The sequence below is a fragment of the Bacillus rossius genome, chromosome 15 (assembly GCF_032445375.1).
Source record: "Bacillus rossius redtenbacheri isolate Brsri chromosome 15, Brsri_v3, whole genome shotgun sequence".
In the NCBI taxonomy this organism is placed as follows: domain Eukaryota; kingdom Metazoa; phylum Arthropoda; class Insecta; order Phasmatodea; family Bacillidae; genus Bacillus; species Bacillus rossius.
In genome coordinates, this window is record NC_086342.1 from 21652928 (window position 1) to 21671617 (window position 18690).

Here is an 18690-nt window from a genome sequence, read left to right on the forward strand (position 1 = left end):
AAATTCGTGGATTCATTTAATCATAGGCTTTAATTCAAATAGGCCTGCATATACCTTTCAGCTACTTTTGCTATTGGCTCACTGTTCATCTGAACTACCTACGCCACAGAAGTATTGAATGACAGGCAAAGCAGTTGAAACTACTCATAAGCCAATGATCTGGCATTATTTGTCTTAGAATACTGAGAACACTTGTAGTTTGTCCTGAAGGTCTTCGAAACTGCAAAATTTCTTCCAGACCCATAGCCACGTAAGTAGCCTACACCTTAACCGCACAGTGAAGGTTTGTATGGATTCCGTGAATCATTGAGATGTAAGTTGCCCACTTCAGTGGACGAATCTACGGGGAGGGGCGAAAACACTGTAGCATTGTTTGTATTTTGTTATTTGTTTGGTTCTTCTTTCGGGCGTACGTTTTCTGTCGGCTGCAGCCATTCATTGCGGAAGCAAACTCGCCCACGAGGCAATTGCTTTTCTTGCTGACGGCCACCAAATAAAATTAACAATCGCGGATTCATTTCGTATCTCTCTATCTGTAAAAAAAAAGTATTAGCAGTACTTAATACTGTGTTCTGATTCTTGCCCGCGCATTTATGCTTTTTTTCTGTCCCAGCTCTTCCAACAGTTAAAAATTTATTTGTAAACTGTTCCCTGAAATAGCATTCCAGTACTGACCGCGCACATTTATAAGCGTCATGCAACAAAGGAAAGTCCTACTGTAGAGTATTCGATTATCTTTTCCTTGGTTTAAAAAAAAAATGCTTGAATGAAACATCGATAAAATGCAACAAAAAAAGGCTCTAATTTTTCGTAAAACGTATTTAATATACTGAAAAATAACGATAACCACACGTCTAGTACGAAGTTTTCAATATATATTTCTTGTAGTATTAGTAGAGACCGAAAAAAATTCGCGGGTTCAGTGAACTTCAGGATAGACTCCAATATCCTCTAGACACTAGGGAAAAATGCCAACTATTCATTGGCTGCTGACTTGTGAGTCGTCTCGACTGGGTGGCCTGTGATTCGACACTTCTATGAGTGAGGGTCTCTAATTGGCCCTCAGTCCTCCAGATTAACAGAGAACCAATGACAGAAGCCGCACTAAGGTATAATTACTTTAATTTTAGCATCACATGAAATGAACCCGCGAATTTTTCAGGTCTCCAAGTATTAGTAGAGACCGGAAAAATTCGCGGATTCATTTCGTGATAGGCTGAAATTCAAACATGTGTACAATTCTGCTGGTTCTGCTATTGGCTCGCAGTTTAACTGGAGCTCTTTGGGCCAATGACAGACTATCGACCAAAGAAGCGTCGAATCACAAGCTACCCAGTGGAGACGCCTCACAATTTAGTACCCAATGAACACGCGTGTTTACTTGAGAAATGCATAGTATTAATGGAGGCTATCCTAGATGTCATTGAATCCGCGAATTTTTCCGGTCCCTAAGTATTAGTGAGTGTTTCTTGGCAATGCGGTTTTCAAATGACGCTGGAATAGCAAACCGCACGCAACGAGACGAGCAGCGTTCCGCACCCGCCGTTGATTGGTTCGCTCTTCGCTCGTCGCTCCGAGGAACATCTAGGAACATCTGCACGCGGCGGCGCGCGACACGACGACGAGAGCGACTCTCATTACGTATTCATCCGACACCTCCTGCATCTGCGATGCTCCTCAACCCCGCCACCGTCTCTCTCTCTCTCTCTCTCTCTCTCTCTCTCTCTCTCCTCCTCCCGAGCAGGACGCCGCCACAGGAAGCGGCTGCTGTTTAATGCAAATCCTCTGTTTATTTATTTATTTATTTTTTTTTAGCTCGTGCCTGCCCCGGCGCACATCCTGTCGGTCCGGGATTTGCGCGGGAAACATAAAAGTTGCAAGCGAACGTTATGGACATTACTCGCTGCGTTCTTTCACCGGTTTTTGGAATGTGGGAAAGATTTGATTTAAAGATGAAGTTTTGGAAACCGACATAGCTGATTTACACTACGTGTCGCAAGAAGGGACTGGGAAAAAAAAAATTCGCGGTTTCAATGACCTCTAGGATGGACTCGCGATATTTCATGTAACTCGGGCAAGTTAACACTTGCTGATTGACCCACTGGCTCGTGGCATCTGTTAACCGGGATGATTTTTGATTCGATGATTCTTTTGTTGTGGATTTTTCACTGACTAAAAGCCCTTCAGATAAACTGTGGCCCGATCACTGAAACAGCAAAAAGGCTAATTGTATTTGATTTTGATCTATAGCGAAATGAATCTGCTAATTTCTCCGGTCCCTATTCATAAGAAACGTTAATACAGAAAAAGAAAATAAATATGCAAACATTACGAAAACAAGCCAAAATCAGGCGATGTCAAAGCAATTTAAAACATTACGAAAACAGAAAATTCTGTGGAAGGAATTAGTCAAAAATTTATAACAGCACAGACGGACGCAGTGAGTTTACAACGGCGAGACAGTAGCAAAAAGAAAAATAAATAAAGATAAAATAAAATGACCTTGGACAACACAGCCACAACAGTATAACTAGGGGCATGCATATGCATATTTCGCGAAAAGATTCTGAGACTAGCTGAAAGTTAAAACAGTGCAGCGTCGTTTGTGTGTCAGGATTGGGTGGGTTTCTTTCTGGTACATGTCGATTGTTAAACCACCAATCACAGCTGTTCAGTGCGGAAGCAAACGCGTCCTGAGAGGCACGGCCAAATAAGGCAACGACTTCTCTCGCCGACGGCCGCCAATCACAATGAGGAAACAGCTGGTGCGGGTATACCTTGTTGCAGTCTAACAGGCGTTATGCTTTTTTTTTCTCGCGAAAAATGCCTGGCCCTAAGTATAATCTTTGAATATATATACTGTATAGAAGTCGCCAGCCCAGGTTAAAAATTCTAATACGGTTTTGAGGTAGTTGGTTAATTCACCGCCGCAATCGCCACCATCTCTAGGGCATCGACTTGTGGTGGTCCCTAGCGGACAAGTGTCGAACTCTTCAAACACCCCTTCCCCCTCCTGTTGAACGACCTCGAGCTGCAGTGAATGATAGGTGGGTGGTGCGGGGAATGACAGCGGGCGACAGTGCTGCGCTCTAACGTATAAATAACAACTAAGACGATACAGGGCGTTACGGCAGCGCACTGCAGCGGTGAAGTTCCCAATGCTGCTCATTATACGCTCATGAAAAACGTAGAGTAAATCCTATCCACCCGCGACTTCTATACAGTATATATATTCAAAGGTATAACTCAACCATGATACACAATGGACAAAACAACAACAACAACAACAACAACAACAACACAGATACACACAGCCGAACCCAGCGATGTGACAAAACAGATATTTTTGGACCCCACAGCGATGACAGCACAGAACAGCACACTATGGTTCCTGAGACAACAGTTGCGACGTTTGTGGAACTGAGATCTGTTCCCGTCCTCAGGCACAGACAGACTGATGACCCTCGCTGGTCGTGATCACTGGACGTCACGTCTCTCACTGTTAAAATTCACAGTAAACATACGGACTCTTCAACGAAGAATGCGCCTCAAATAATAAACGAAAAGTTCTTTGTATATATATTTCCAGAAAACTGGATGCTCGGAATGACTGTGAAATATTCCAACTTGCAGAGTTATAAACAAGCGTGAACATGCACGTAGAAGGAAGAAGAGTGTTTGTACGGAAACATCCTGAGGCGTGTGCGGCGAAATTTGTGACACGCATTTTACGACAGCAATATTAAAACAGTCGCCGCTAAGCATCGCAGATAACCACAACGCGACGATAAGATTGCACTCTGATGCGCACAGCCTTGTTCGCAAATGTGGCCGGGCACATGATGTGCCCCATCCTCACGACTTTTTGAAATAATGATAATGGCACTATGTCAGAGGACACCTTAAGGGCTCCGCCTACCCTGGTCCACATAGGCCTACGTGTGTAGTGCTTAAGAAGAAACCACGCGATGTAGAAACTGCTCGAGATGTCCGAGTGGTGTCTGTTTATGAAAAGCATTTAAAAATACGCTGAGGGTGGTTGAGTAATTCTTTCTGTTTACATATTTTTATTTTAAACTTTTTTTAATTTTTTTTTAGAAGAGTGAAAATGTCTGAACGCGTGTTTTTAGAATTTTTTTTGGGGGGAGGGGGGAATTAAACATCCGGTAGAGAACCTTGAAAGCAATCAAGGGACTTGCATTACACCTTTTATATCTATTTCTCAGACACATAATACAATAATAACTGCTCGGATCTTATAAATGTCCTATGCACGCGCCGATGTGAAAGAATGCGCGCCAGTCCAGAACCTTTGTGCTGCAGAGGCGACATCGCGCTAGAAGCACCAGCGAGCGTCGCCCTTATCATCCCGCGTCACGAACACAAATACGCTCCTGGCTAGACGGACAACTTTAAGGGGTGTTGCTGCCTTACGAATCAGAGACTTTCTCTTTTTTTTTTATTCCACTTGTCATATTTAAGTTTTTCGCTTTAGATTTTTTTTATCCCTTACATGTTTGTGAAAGCGGGGACTTTTTCGTTGATTCAGTGAGACAACCTTTTGGAACCGCTAACCTAGAGTAGCCAATGGCTCTTCAGTCAAATCTCGGAAAAAATTAAAGTTTATAAACGAGGACTTCCTGCACAGATTACAATGTTAAAGATGCAGTTGTTAAATGTACAATTGCACAATAAAATAATTCTAACGTTTTCTGCAACAGAACATAAACTGACCTAAAACTTTTATACTGCATGGCATTGAATAAGAAAAACACAGATAAAATAGCAATGTGTGTGTAGCAACCTTTTTCTCTTGCGACTCATGTTAGGTAGAATGCCTTTTCTCTCCACTCTGAAAATTAATTAAATTAACTTTAACGTGGTACCAAATGCTAAACCAACCCAAAATATTTACTTCAAAAACTACTGAATATGCGTAATATTTCGTAGTGGAAATGAAAATTTCATGTTGCTACTTTCCTTTATTTCTCAAAATTTCTAACTTTTTTAATATTACGGTGACAAGTAACCTACCTGTCCCAGGCTCATGGCTCGTGCATTTTTTACTCCCAATTTCAACGCCCTAACGTACCAAGTTTATTCGGTATTAAGAACATTAAATTACCTGTCAAGTGGCTGGAATGCGCAACCGAAAAATTCCCCACATCTGTTTCGAAGAGCTCGCGAAAGTATATTTCCACCGCAAGGCTGGATCGTAAAACTTCTCACGTGCTTTCCTCTGTATTTCCTTTCCCCCCCCCCCTTCCCTTCCCCAACACACACAACTTAAACGGTAGTTTAAGACATTGAAGAAGTTCTGCTTTCAACAGTGGGCGGGGAGTGGTTGTGTGCTCCTGAACTTATATTTTGCTTCCACTTAAAACGAAACCACTTTTCTTCAGGTAAACTGCCAAAAAAAAAAGTCACAAAGCGAGTAATTTTTTTGCGGGGCACAAGCTCATGGAATATTTACTAGAAGGTTCATTTTATAACAAGAAAAAATATTCTTTTGGGTCTAGTTCGTTTCCGTACTGTGGAAAGTTTATCTCTGGCCTCGTGGACATATTTATCCTTGTCAAGTTGGCAGCAAGCTACAAAGAAGTTGGGGTAAAAAAAACAGATCCCTGAAATATTATGAAGATTGGAGTGAGATTTGGTACACTGTTAGAATTTACTGTAAATATACCAACTTTTAAGCTATGAGAAAACCTCAAATACAGGAAGGGTTTTTCGTAGTTCCAGAAAACTGGTTCTTAATACAAACTATACTGGATTCCGACTAACGAGTTCTGTGAGTTCTGCTTATAAAAGGTAAAAATTTAATGTGGAATGAATAATAGTGTTTTCTTTAATCTTAGAATAAAATCGTTTATGAATGATTCTTATGATTTCTCGAGTTCATATTAATGAGTGTGTGGTAATTTCACAGCTCTATTAGGCTCGTGACAATGTTAAATTTATCACATGATAAAGGAAATATAAAAATTAGAATTATGGCAGCCTATCACAAAATTTTCGAATAAAGTAGGCGTCATAGTTAAATCGGGCATAACCGCGGGAATTGTTATAAAGTTAATGAAAAGCTCGAAAGAGTGTCAACGAAATACTGCTATTTTATATCTGTAATCATTAAATTTTTAAAATTGGTCTTGCCCAATAATTTAAGAGTAACTCTGGTAGCTGCTTTGAAAATTTCCGTTAATGTTTGCAATGTAAAGCGTCGTAAAATAATTTGTTTTCAAACGGATCTAATTTTTATGTTGTGTGCGCTTGTACACTCCGCCATGGAATCAATTTTTGTTCATTGAAAGTTTTTTTTGGTCAGGTTAAGAAAAAAATGGTAAAGTAACCCGATTTTTTTTCTTATTTCTTTTCTGCAACAATTTAAAACCCTTCAAAGCTAGTTCGAATAGTAAAGGTAAGTAAAAGTTAAAAATCAAGCTTGGCCATAAGAATTATTAAAATATGCCTGCTTTTTACACAGAAAAATTTTTTTCCTTAGTTTTTTCAAAAAAATTCTTTGCAACCCAGTTGCCAATAAATAGTTTGTAACACTACAAGAAAAGTATTGTAACTTTTTACAACAAATGGATATGGTTATTTTTGCATGTATGAAATACGTTTTTTTTTCTCGAGATATTACTGTGCATTGCTTACGAAAATTGGTGCATAATTTTATATTTTCATCTGTGTTTCTTGAAAGCAATTTTAAAAAAGTGGAAAATTGTTGTTTATTTTTATTATGCTTATTATTGTTTGCAGTTAATACTGGAAATATATTCAGGGAACTGTTTACAAATAACTTTAACTGTTTATTGAATGTACTGGGAAAACACAAAGCACAAATGCTCGGGTAGGAATCCGAACCCAATATTACTGCGAACACTATTTTGTAGTGATACAGCTGTTTTCATGTAAATGTACAAATATCAGCAATTTTATACAAATATTTCTGTTCCATTTTCAAAAAAAAAATTTATTGTTGTAAACATAAACAGTTACACTGGAGTGTATTTAATTTTATATTGGTAGCGTGAATCAGTGCGGGGATTGTACCACTGACGTCGGGAATACACGACCACACAGTGACGGCGGATAACCAGTCAATCCTGCCGGAAATACAACTGGCACTTTAAGCTCATCATCCAGAAGTTCCAACCGTTGTCAAAACTTAAAAAAATACGTAACTTAGAAACTCACAACGCCGAACTTAGATAACTCGTAACTCGAGTTAGAACCACAAAACTTAGTACAGGCATAACGTAGATGATATTAATAATATTTTTTTATTTTTTTTTATTTACATATTCACCCAATCGTACTAAGCTTTATTTTATGGAAAATTAACACACACTCAATAAAGCTTGCGTGATTGCTACGAGCCTGCTTACGATAATTGCGGTATATTCAGCATATCATCCAAATAGCGAATGAGAGAAATAAACATTACAAAAAATTACAAAAATACAGAAAAGTAATAACTCATACTCTGTATAAAAACAAAAACATTAATTATTTTTAAAGTCTACAAAAATTGTGAAGTACTGTTTAGGCAAGAAAATATCTAATCTATTGATTCAAAATTATATAAAATTTAAAATCACAATATAAAAAAGGCTGTACGTATACTACAAGAGAAAAGAAAACCCTGCTTAAATATTAGCGATATATCTTCATAAGTTAAATTACCCAGCCAAAAATTGACATGTATATTTTTTTTATTTGAAAATTACTTTTAGTTTTAATTATTTTTCAGGAATATTACATACAATTTCTGTAAGCAAAAATTCCAAATAAATGAAGTAGACGAATAGGTAAATTTATTTTCTGTTTATGCCATGTATGATCATTAGAGACCCGGAAAATTCGCGGGTTCAATGACCTCCAGGATAAACTCCAATATCCACTACACACTCGGGCAAATGCCAACTGTTCATTGGCTGTTGACTTGTGAGTCGTCTCGACTGGGTGGTCTGTGATTCGATATTTCTATGAGTGAGGGTCTCTAATTGGCCCTCAGTCCTCCAGATTAACAGAGAACCAATGACCGAAGCAGCACTAAAATATAATTATTTGAATTTTAGCATAACACGAAATGAATCCGCGAAATTCACGGGTCTCTAGCCATGTATGATCATTACGAGTCACATATTTTTAACTGATGTTTACTTATAATTTATTGCAGCTCTAGTGTTCAATATTTTGGTATCATTTACTCTTAAAAGTTAATTTCTTTTTTTTTTGCACGGGTAGGTAAATATTGTTGTTGTTGTTGTTGTTGTTGTTGTTGTTGTCGTTGTTGTTTGATTGGTTTGTGTGTTTGTTTCTCAGGCCGTGCGAGCGTGACCACAGGGACGTGGACGTGATCACGCAGCGGCTACGTCGCGTCGGCAAGTTGGCACGCCTGCCGGCGTCCGTGCTGCAGCAGTTGGCGTTCTGCGGCTACTACGAGGACCTGGAGCGAGGCGTCACGCGTGAGTACTCACCAGGGAGCCGGGGGGGGGGGGGGGGGGGGGGAAAGCCCTTTTTTATTAACTCATAACTAGAGACCTGCAAAATTCGCGATTTCAAATCCCTAAAGGATAGACTCCATGATCCTCTATGCACTCGTGCAAATCACATCTGCATATCGGTTACCGACTCGTAACACACTGTTGAGCGGAATGATCGTGATTCGCATAATTCTTCTGTCAAAGATTTTCCATTGGCCCAGAGTCCTTCAGATAAACTGTGGCCCAATCACTGAAGCGAAATAATGTCAAAAGTATTTGGACTCTATCCAATCGCGAAATGAATCCGCGAATTTTACAGGTCTCTACTCATGACTAGAGTCCCGGAAATTTCGCGGATTCCTCTGGCCTCAGGATAGAATTCAAAGTTATAGGTGTGCTCGACCCATGTTTACCATGTCCCATTGGTTGATTTCTTAGCGAGAACATTCTAATCCTTGTTATTTGGCACTACCTGATTCGCTTACTTCTCTCCTAGCTGGACATCGTTAGCTCACGGTCGCAGAGGGGCGTGTCCAGATAACTGCGGTCCAATCATGAACACAGAGCGACAGTGTGGAGGTTTGCATTCTAGATTGCGACTAAATGAATCCGCGAAATTTCCGTGGCTCTACTCATAACTAGAGACCTGAAAAATTCGCGGATTCATTTCGTGATAGGCTAGAATCCAAAAACGTTTGCCTTTTTACTGCATCAGTGTTCTAAATGACACACGGCCAATGAAAAACTTTCAACAAAAGAAGTAACGAATGATCAACGTCCCAGTTAACAGGCGATACGAGTCAGTAGCCAATGGGCACATGTAATTTTCCCGCGTGCATAGAGGATCATGGAGTCTATCCTACAGGTCATCGAAATCGCGAATTTTTCCGGTCTCTACTCATAACATCCTACGTTCTTCGAGTGCATCATCCAAAGAGAGATTTAGATTTAGTATAATTTCTTGGACATAACGCCACTGCAGTTTTGCAAAAAAAACAAACAAATAATCTTGGAATGCAAATTAAGAAATGAAAATGGAAACACGACCCACGGAGAACAAACCTAAATCAGCTGATGTCAAACAGATAAACCCTACGTACGATGAATCTAAACACGTATTACGGTCAACACAGCGACAGCAGCCCAGAAACACATGCAATCCGTGGGAGGAATTTAGTCATGACAAAAAAAAAAAGAAAAAGAATTACAGCACAGACGAACACAGTGGGTTGACGACGACGAGACAGAAGCAACAAAAAAAAGTGAATGCAGGCAGACAACGAAACATGATCAACGCAGCAAATATTCGAACACAACGATGAAGATATGCAGATATTATGGACAACACCGACAAGCACAGTAGGTTTCCTATGGAAAACAGCTGCGACGTTTCGGGACCTGGCATCTGATCCCGCCATCAGGCACAGACAGACGGTTGTGTTGTCCATAATATATGTTTACCTTCATCGTTGTGTTTGTTTGTATGTTTGCTGCGTTGTCCAGGTTTTGTTACTTGATGTAGGCTTTTGGACATACGCCATTGCTATGCTCATGTATGTCTGTAGAAGAAAACTACAAAAAACACAAATGACAAAATTAAGCAAAAAATTGCTTATATCCTTGTCATTTGTGTTTTTTGTAGTTTTCTTCTACAGACATACATGAGCATAGCAATGGCGTATGTCCAAAAGCCTACATCAAGTCATGCACTCCCATTGCACAAATCTTTCAAAGATAATACCAGGTTTTGTTGTTTGCCTGCATTTACTGTTATTGTTGAAACTGTCTCGTCGTTGTTAGCACACTGTGTTCGTCTGCACTGTTATTGTTTCTTTTTATTTTGTTTCATGACTGTATTCCATCCATGAAATTATTGTGCTATCTGATATTGAAGTTTGAATGTGTTCGACTGTGCTGTCGTCACTGTGTTGTCCATAATACCTGTTTAGGTTCTTCGTTGAGTTTATCTGTTTGACATCAGCTGATTTAGGCTTGCTCTCTGTGGGTTTGTGTTTTAATTTTTATGTCTTATTTTTATTTCTTGAATTTTTTTCTTGACATAAAGTGCAAAAATGTAAATGGCGTATGCCCAAGAAATCGTTTTAAATCGTGTAACATCTTAGCTCTCGGTATACGGCATTTGGTAGGAGTGATTTCCGTGAACGGAACGGAAGTCGAGGAACGGAAATGTGTAACCACGGTGCTGCCATCTGTGGTGGATAGTGCGAAGCAGTGTTCACAAAGCCGAAGGGAAACTTATAGTACAAACAATTTGTTGAAATTTAACACGATGAGCGGTATTTTTTATAAACTTCCTTGCCGGAAATCATTTTGAAAGCAGGGGTTAGTATTTTTTTCCAAGCCTTTTTCGCTTTTATCGGAGCCGTTTCATTATGTATTTTAAAATTTCTCCCTGCAATGTACAATTTTAGAAAATATCTGTAATTTGACATGAATATTTCTGTTCCATCTACAAAATAACTACAGTGTAGCGGGTAACATTTCACATTTCAACATTTTCAAACTTGGGTTTCCAGTTAAAACCACACTGACATTCGATAATCCAAAAACAAAAATAATAAATGTTTATCCAGAATGGACGTATTAAAGTCATTCCACATAACCGTAGTTCACATACCTACGAAACATATATAAATTTAATTATTTAAATTTTTGGTATCTTTTTTATGCATGCCCATGTCGGTACGAAACGCCAGGTAGTATTGAGCTTGCTATTTCCATTTTCAGTTTGCGTGCTATATTTAACCTTGAAAAAATAATTTATCTTTACATTTCACTGTATTTTTCTTACGTTTTGACGTTGGGTATATATTAATAATTTTAATCTTTATAAATCTCTCAATTTGTTATTTATTTTCGAGTATGAGAAATACAATAATTGTCGTTGCATTATTTGATTACGTGTTTCACGTTCTCTATTTTGAAGGGGGGAAAAAATACAGTATGCCATTAAAAAAAAGACAGGAAATTTTTTTTGGCCTTAATGTCGGTGCCGAAACACCTGTAGCACCTTCGGTGCGCCAAAGCCAGGGCTTATCCCGGCCTTGCATAACGCCGTGTTCTGATCTTGGAAACGTCGTCAGTAGTATATGCGATTCCGGACGGGATGAAAAACCAAGAAGAAAGTTTCTTTTTCTTCTTTTCCCCCCCTCAACAAGAAGTCGCGTGTCTGCGAACTCGCAAAGAGCCTTTATCCGTGTCGTCTGCAAGGGGGGGGTGGAGGGTTTGGGGGGGGGGATGGATTTGGGGGGGTAGAAAAGGAAGTGCGAAGAAAAAAAAATATATCTGGCGCGAAATCAGCTTCCCCCTTTTTTATCCTCTTTCTCTTCTGCCTTCCACACCTCCTCTACGGTTTCTTTTTCCAACCCATCTAGCAGCTGCCCTCGGTGCAACACGGTCTCTGCGAGAATCGAAGCGCCGGGCGAAATGAGGCAGGACGCCGTAACGGGGAGATTTTTTTTTTTCATCCCCCAAACCCCTTTCCCCTTCCCCCCCCCCTCGGGTTCCGTAAATTTTTTGGAGTGTCGGAGGCGGCGAGGAAGTGGTAACGAGCTATGTCGGAAAAAAGGCTTTTTCAACACGTCTGTGAGTTTTGGAAGGGGGCAGGGAAGGGGGTAGAGAGAGAGAGAGAGAGAGAGTTGGCTACTCAGTCCGACATGTTGCCAATCACCCGATGCGCCATTAACCTCGCGAAAGAGACTTTTAGCACCGGGAGCCTCAAGCCAGGGTGTTCTCGTGCCTGTCGTGTAGTAGTATACTGCAAGTTTTCGATCTCTACCAAAAAAAAAAAAAAAAAAAATTGTAATTAAAATTTTTCTTTAGTATTTTTCTCGCTTAATGACTTTAAGTCATATCTTTTTTTGGAGTAGTTGCTTAATTATTTTGTTTCCATGGTTTTGTGATTATTATTTAGTTGAGTTCCCAATAACGCATGGTTTATTGTTTATAAATTTTTTATAAGTTCAGTAATTATTTATGTGATGTTTATTGTTTATTGAAGTTATTAAAGTCTATAAATATTTAAATGCTAGTTAAATACTATGAAGCTGTATTGCATTTGCTATAAAACAAACTGAGAGCATGTATTCATTTTTAATACTGTTTTGTATTTTATATGAATAGTTTTAAGATATCATTCACAAATCTCTAAAATATTTATTATTTTTAAAAAACCCAGAATTTTTTTTTGCGAAGTAGATCATAGTATGGAAGTAAAACATTGGTTTCCAGAGAGTAAAATCAATTTAACTGTAGTGTTATAGAACAATTATGAAAATTCGGGGGTAATGAGCATAACTAGAGACCAGAAAATTTAGCGGTAGGCAAAAATTCAAAAACCTCCTAGTTTTTGTGGATGACTCTGAGCCAATGGGAATCACTTCAACCAAAGCAGAATGGAATCACAGGCAATACAGTTTAGACGTAACTCAACATGTGGCATTACCCGAATTTGTTGAGCGTTCTATGATGCCTATCCTGGAAGTAATTGAACTCGTGAAAATTTCCTAGTTCCTAAGGATGACGATTTGAAATATACTAGAAAGTGTGAGAACAGGTGGAGATCTACGGGAATGTTTAAGGTGGTAGTAGAGTATATAAATACATTTTCTTCTAATATTTCGCTGTTTTACACATACTTTTAAATAAATTCTTAATATAACCAGATTCGATTATAAAAGGCATTTTTTTATACTAAACAAGTCCTTATTTAACATGCCTTTATGAACTTAATGGCAAATTTTTATTTCAGTCGTAGCAAGTACTAACATCATTGACTCGTTTGGTGTACAGTTTTGATATTAACCGTTCGTATGTAGCCTTTGTCTTTAAACACTTTATTTATAGTGTATCATTGATAAATCTATAAAAATGAGGCTTTCCCAAAACTATAGAAACATTAATTTTTCATGGTTTGGGGAAACCTAATTTATATGGATTTATTAATAATATACTGAAAATAAAGTGTTTGATAACGAAAAGTAATTACGAACCGTAAATCCAAAACTGTAAACCACACGATTCCATGCTTTTATTACATGCTACGACTGACATAAAAATGCCTTAAATTAAAAAAAAAAACCATTTAATAAGGATTTGTTTGAAAAAATCATTTTATAAACAATTAAATATTATTTTTTATGTTATTAATTCTTTTAAAATAAAGTAAAAAACTTACATAGCAATATAATTTAGGATACTGAGGTTAGCAGTGCATGAGGCAAGCAAAGGTACTAACTAGTTGGTTCGATGCAGATCGGTCACGGGGTCCAAGTAATGCACGAAGCAAGCAAGGCTTATGGTCATAGAGAAAGGAACAATTCGCGGATTCATTTCAAGACATGCTAAATTGCAAATAATTCTATTTTTATGCAACTTCTGCTATTGGTTCATTGTTTACCTGGAGGACTGTGGGCCAATTATAGACCCTCAGTCAAAGCAGTATCGAATCACGAGTCTCTAAATTGAGACGCCTCACAAGTCAGCAGCCAATGAACAGGTGGAGTTTTTGCCCGAGTATGCACAGGATCGTGGAGTCTATCCTGGAGGTCTTTGAATACGCGAATTTTTCCAGTCCCTAGTCATAGTGGAGCAAAGGTGCAGCCAACTACAGGTCGAGACAGTCAGGATGCAAGCCAAGCATTAAAAAATTTTTCTGTACTTTTACAAAAGATTCCTTTGGAAACCACTTGCCAAGAAATAACATTTAATATTACAAGAAGGATGTCGTAACTTTGTACAACACACGGCTATGGTTATTTTTGCATATATATGAAATACGTTTTTCGGGATGAAATTTGAGTATTTATTACAAAAATTATATCATAATTTAATATTTCAATTGATGTTTCATTGTAGCATAATTTTTTTAAGCAATGGAAAATATAAACGAATGTTCTATAATTGGACTTTATTTTGTTTTATTATGCTTAATAGTTAATACTGTAAAGTTATTCAGGGAACGGTTTACAAATAACTTTGAGGTACTGGGAAAAACCAAAGCACAAATTCCCGGGTAAGAATACGAACACCAGTATTACTGCGAACACTATTTTGTAGTGATACAGTCGTGTTCACGTAAATGTGAATATTTACAAATGTGTCAGTAATTTTACATGAATATTTCTGTTACATTCATAGCAAAAATTCACAGCGTAGGCACTTGAGGAACGCACGTCCAAACGTACGTCCTGTTTGAAGAATGTGCGTCCGAAAGGTTTGTCCTTTCCGTCGAACGTGCGCCTCACGTTGTGGGAAAACCTTAAACACGATGGTCGACAGGACCCGCGGACCAACGGCGCGGAAAATTCGCAGATTCATAGGGGCAGGCATTTTTCGCGAATAAAGCTGAACGCGTATTAGACTGCAACGAGGTATACGCGCACCAGCGGTTTCTTCCTTGCGATTGGCGGCCGTCTGCGAGAGAAGTGGCTGCCTTGTTCGGCTGAGCCACTCAGGACGCGTTTGCTTCCGCAATGAATTACTGTGATTGGTGTTTTAACAATCGTCATGTACCTGAAAGAAACTCGCCCAATCACCAAACACAGACGATGCTACAGCGTTTTAACTTTCAGCTTGCCTCGGAATCTTTTCGCGAAATTTGCATGACCCTACAGATTCACTTCGCGACAGACAAGAATCCAAGTGAGTGTACCTGCAATCTGCTTCTTAATGTCTATTTTTTTCACACAAAAAAATTATTCACCTGGATTGCATTCCTTTTTGTTTTCAAGGTTCGGCTTTTAGGGGGGGGGGATTTCCCGCTTCCCCCCCTTAAATCCGCCATTGACTGGTTTCTCTGTCATTAGATACTTCTATATTTCGGGATTTTTCTCAGTGGCCCAAAGTCGTACCGATAAAAATTGAGCCAATGGACAAAAGCAGCTTAAAGGTATGTGTATTTGAATTTTATCCTACGGCGAAATGAATCCGCGAATTTCTCCGATCTCTGGCTCATTACTTTCTCGCCTTTTCTTTCGCGCAAAGGAGTCGGACAGGTGGCTTTTTTTTTTATCTTGCAGGGTTTGAACGGCTTTGTAAAAAAAGTTTCCTCGAAGGTTCTCCCAAGTTAGACATAAATCTCCGCTGATAAAACGCCAGGAAGCATGTGCGCCACAGAGCATTAGGCAAAATGGGAAAGGTTAAGGGGGGGGGGGGAGGTCAAAGTCAATACCTTTCGCCATTTTTCATTCGCGCGGCGGGCACGAAAGTTTCCTTGCGAGCGGCGAAAAGTTTCGCGCAACGAGCGAGGAACCCGAACACAGTCTTTTGTTATCGATGGCGGCCGTAACTCAGATCGCCACGCTAGATTCCCCCTTTGACGCGTCGTCCATCAAAGCAGCTCCTCCTGCTAGCAAGCCTACACTGTGATACCTTTTTTTATTTTGTCAAATGGAACAGAAATATTCATAGGGACCGGAAAAATTCGCGGATTCAATGACCTCTAGGATAGCCTCCACTATCCACTGCATTTCTCAAGTAAACACGCGTGTTCATTGGGTACTAAATTGTGAGGCGTCTCCACTGGGTCGCTTGTGATTCGACGCTTCTTTGGTCGGTAGTCTCTCATTGGCCCAGAGAGCTCCAGTTAAACTGCGAGCCAATAACAGAATCAGCAGAATTGTACACATGTTTGAATTTCAGCCTATCACGAAATGAATCCGCGAATTTTTCCGGTCTCTAAATATTCATGTAAAAATATCACACATTTTTAAATTTGTACATTTACATGAAAACTACTGTATCAATACAAAAAAAAATAGTGTTCGCAGTAATACTGGGTTCGGATTATTATCCGGGAATTAATAATTCATGCTGTCTCGGTATCACCAATAGTTAAAGTTATTTGTAAACTGTTCCGTGAATATCTTTCCTATTATTAGTTGCGCGCATTAATAAGCATAATAAAACAAAATAAAGTAAAAATTTTGAATACTGTATTTTCTTTTTCATGTATTAAAAAATTATACTTAATGAAACATCAATTAAAATATAAAATTATGCGCACATTTTCGTAAGGAATATTCAGTATTATCTCGAGAATCGTATTATTTCATAGATGCAAAAAAACCATAGCCGTGTGTTGCACAAAGTTACAGTATCTTTCTGTAGTGTTACCGAATATCGTTATACGTAGAGACCGGAAAAATTCGCGGATTCTTTTCACGACAGCCTAAAATTCATATAGTTATACCTCAGCGCTGCCTCTGCTATTGGCTCACAACTCACCCGATAACTCTAGGCCGGTGAGAAACATTCAACCGAAGCACAGGCCGCTACATTGGGACACCTACACACGACAGCAGCCAATGAGAGGGTGACATTCGACAGAGTGTACGTAGAACTATAAAGTTCATCCTAGAGGTCATTGAACCCGCGAATTTTTCCGGTCCCTAGTTATACGACATTGTCTTATTACGACATTTGATCATCAATGGCGAAGCGCGAGACAATTTACTACATGCTTTCTAGCTATTTTCAGTCGCCGCCACTAGATGCCACTACTTTCACCCACTTAAAACACACTGTAAAAAAAAAGTTGTTTCACTCCACGTCACCAGGTTCACTTGTCTCGCGTATTTATTACGATTTTCCCATATTGTCCCTATTAAATTATTTGGTGTTACAAATTATTGTGTACAAAGTTTTTACTTGTAGTAGTTCGATAACATTTATGTCAATAAAGAATTTTCGTACCAACATTTTTTTTTAACAGCGTGGCAGTATTTCCGCGGGCCCGCCGAATAACTGTCTGAGGAAAGACGGAGAGGGTAAAATGCGATAAGGGGAATATATAACTTGATTTCCAATGCCGGACGAAGCGAGACGGGAGGATCGAACAAAAAATACGGATAAATAAATTCCACGCATGCGACGGAGATTTTTCTCGCCCATGATTCTTTCAGCTCCGTATCCTGCGAGGAGTCGATATATCGACGGTTCCCGACGCAGCGCAATTTCCTCCGGGTGGCCGTCGGAAGATCGAACGTCGTTCGACAGACTTTCTGGAGAGACGACTGTCGTTCAAATGAGTTTCTTCGGTTAAACGTCTTTCGCCAATGGGACCTTCGGTCAAGTACCTGTTGGTCAACTGCATAGATAATCTCGTAAACGGAACAAAAATATAATTGTAAAATTACAGATATTTGTATGTTTACATGAAAAAACACTGTAAAACAGTGTTCGCAGTAATACTGGTTTCAGATTCTTAATATGGAATTTATGCTTTGTGTTGTCCCAGTACCTCCAATAGTTAAAGTTATTTGTAAACCGTTCCCTTAGTAGATTTGCAGTATTGACTGCGCACATTAATAAGCATAATATAAAAAACCTAAGTCCAATTATTTATATTCGATTACCTTTTCATAAAAGATGCTCAGTATTACCTCGAAAAAAAGGTGTTTCATATTTACAATAATAACTATAGCCATGTGTTTTTGCACAGTTTTTTCTTAAGGAAAATGAGTCAAAACCATCGCCAAAATTCAAGTTCCAGGCCGCCTTAAAAATGTTTGCTTGAAAGAGTTTTTTTTTTTTTTTTTAAAAAAAATTTCCATCGCGGTCTGGAGTATCGCCCCAACGCTATACCCTGTCCTGGTTCCGTGTATGCGGCAGGGTGGTACGACTGGTTGCAACTGGCCTACTGCACGCTCGAGCAGGCACATTGTTCGTCACGCCAGTAGCGATTGTTTCGGTAATTAAACTCTCGGCAAGTCGCACGCGCTGTCTCTATGCAACTACAATTTCCTCTGACTTGTGCATCGGACCCCTCCCCCCCTTATCATTCATCGCCTCTCCCCGCCCTTGCACTGAGTGGAGGGTCTTTCAGAACGCCTGGCCCACGATTGTAAAACGCAACCACCGCCTCCTCATTAAGGCGACATTGTCCCTCCCCTCATTTCGACGCCATTGTGACGGCATCTTCGGGCGAGAGATAATCTCGGTTGATGAATCGACAGAGGAAGGACAGTTAATTGGACACCTTCCCTTTCATCTTTCTCCGTGGAATACATGTTCAGCCCCCGTGATAAAATTCCTCCTGGGATGTCAAAGGATTCGTGCCAACCCGGAAGTAATAACAAAAAAATTGGTTGTCTGTAAAGTCGGTTTACGGACGATATTTTAACGTGACAACGTCATAAAAAAACATTGATGAAATGATTGCATACTTTTATGAATA

At 39.3% G+C, this 18690-nt stretch overlaps 1 protein-coding gene across 1 annotated transcript in view; it reads left to right on the plus strand.

Annotated features, from left to right (window-relative positions):
- Positions 1-18690, plus strand: part of LOC134539698 (rap guanine nucleotide exchange factor 4) — a 281454-nt gene that overhangs the window by 55391 nt on the left and 207373 nt on the right. The window contains exon 2 of the mRNA XM_063381914.1: positions 8332-8474. Coding sequence (XP_063237984.1) covers positions 8332-8474 — 143 coding nt within the window. The remainder of the gene's footprint in view (positions 1-8331; positions 8475-18690) is intronic.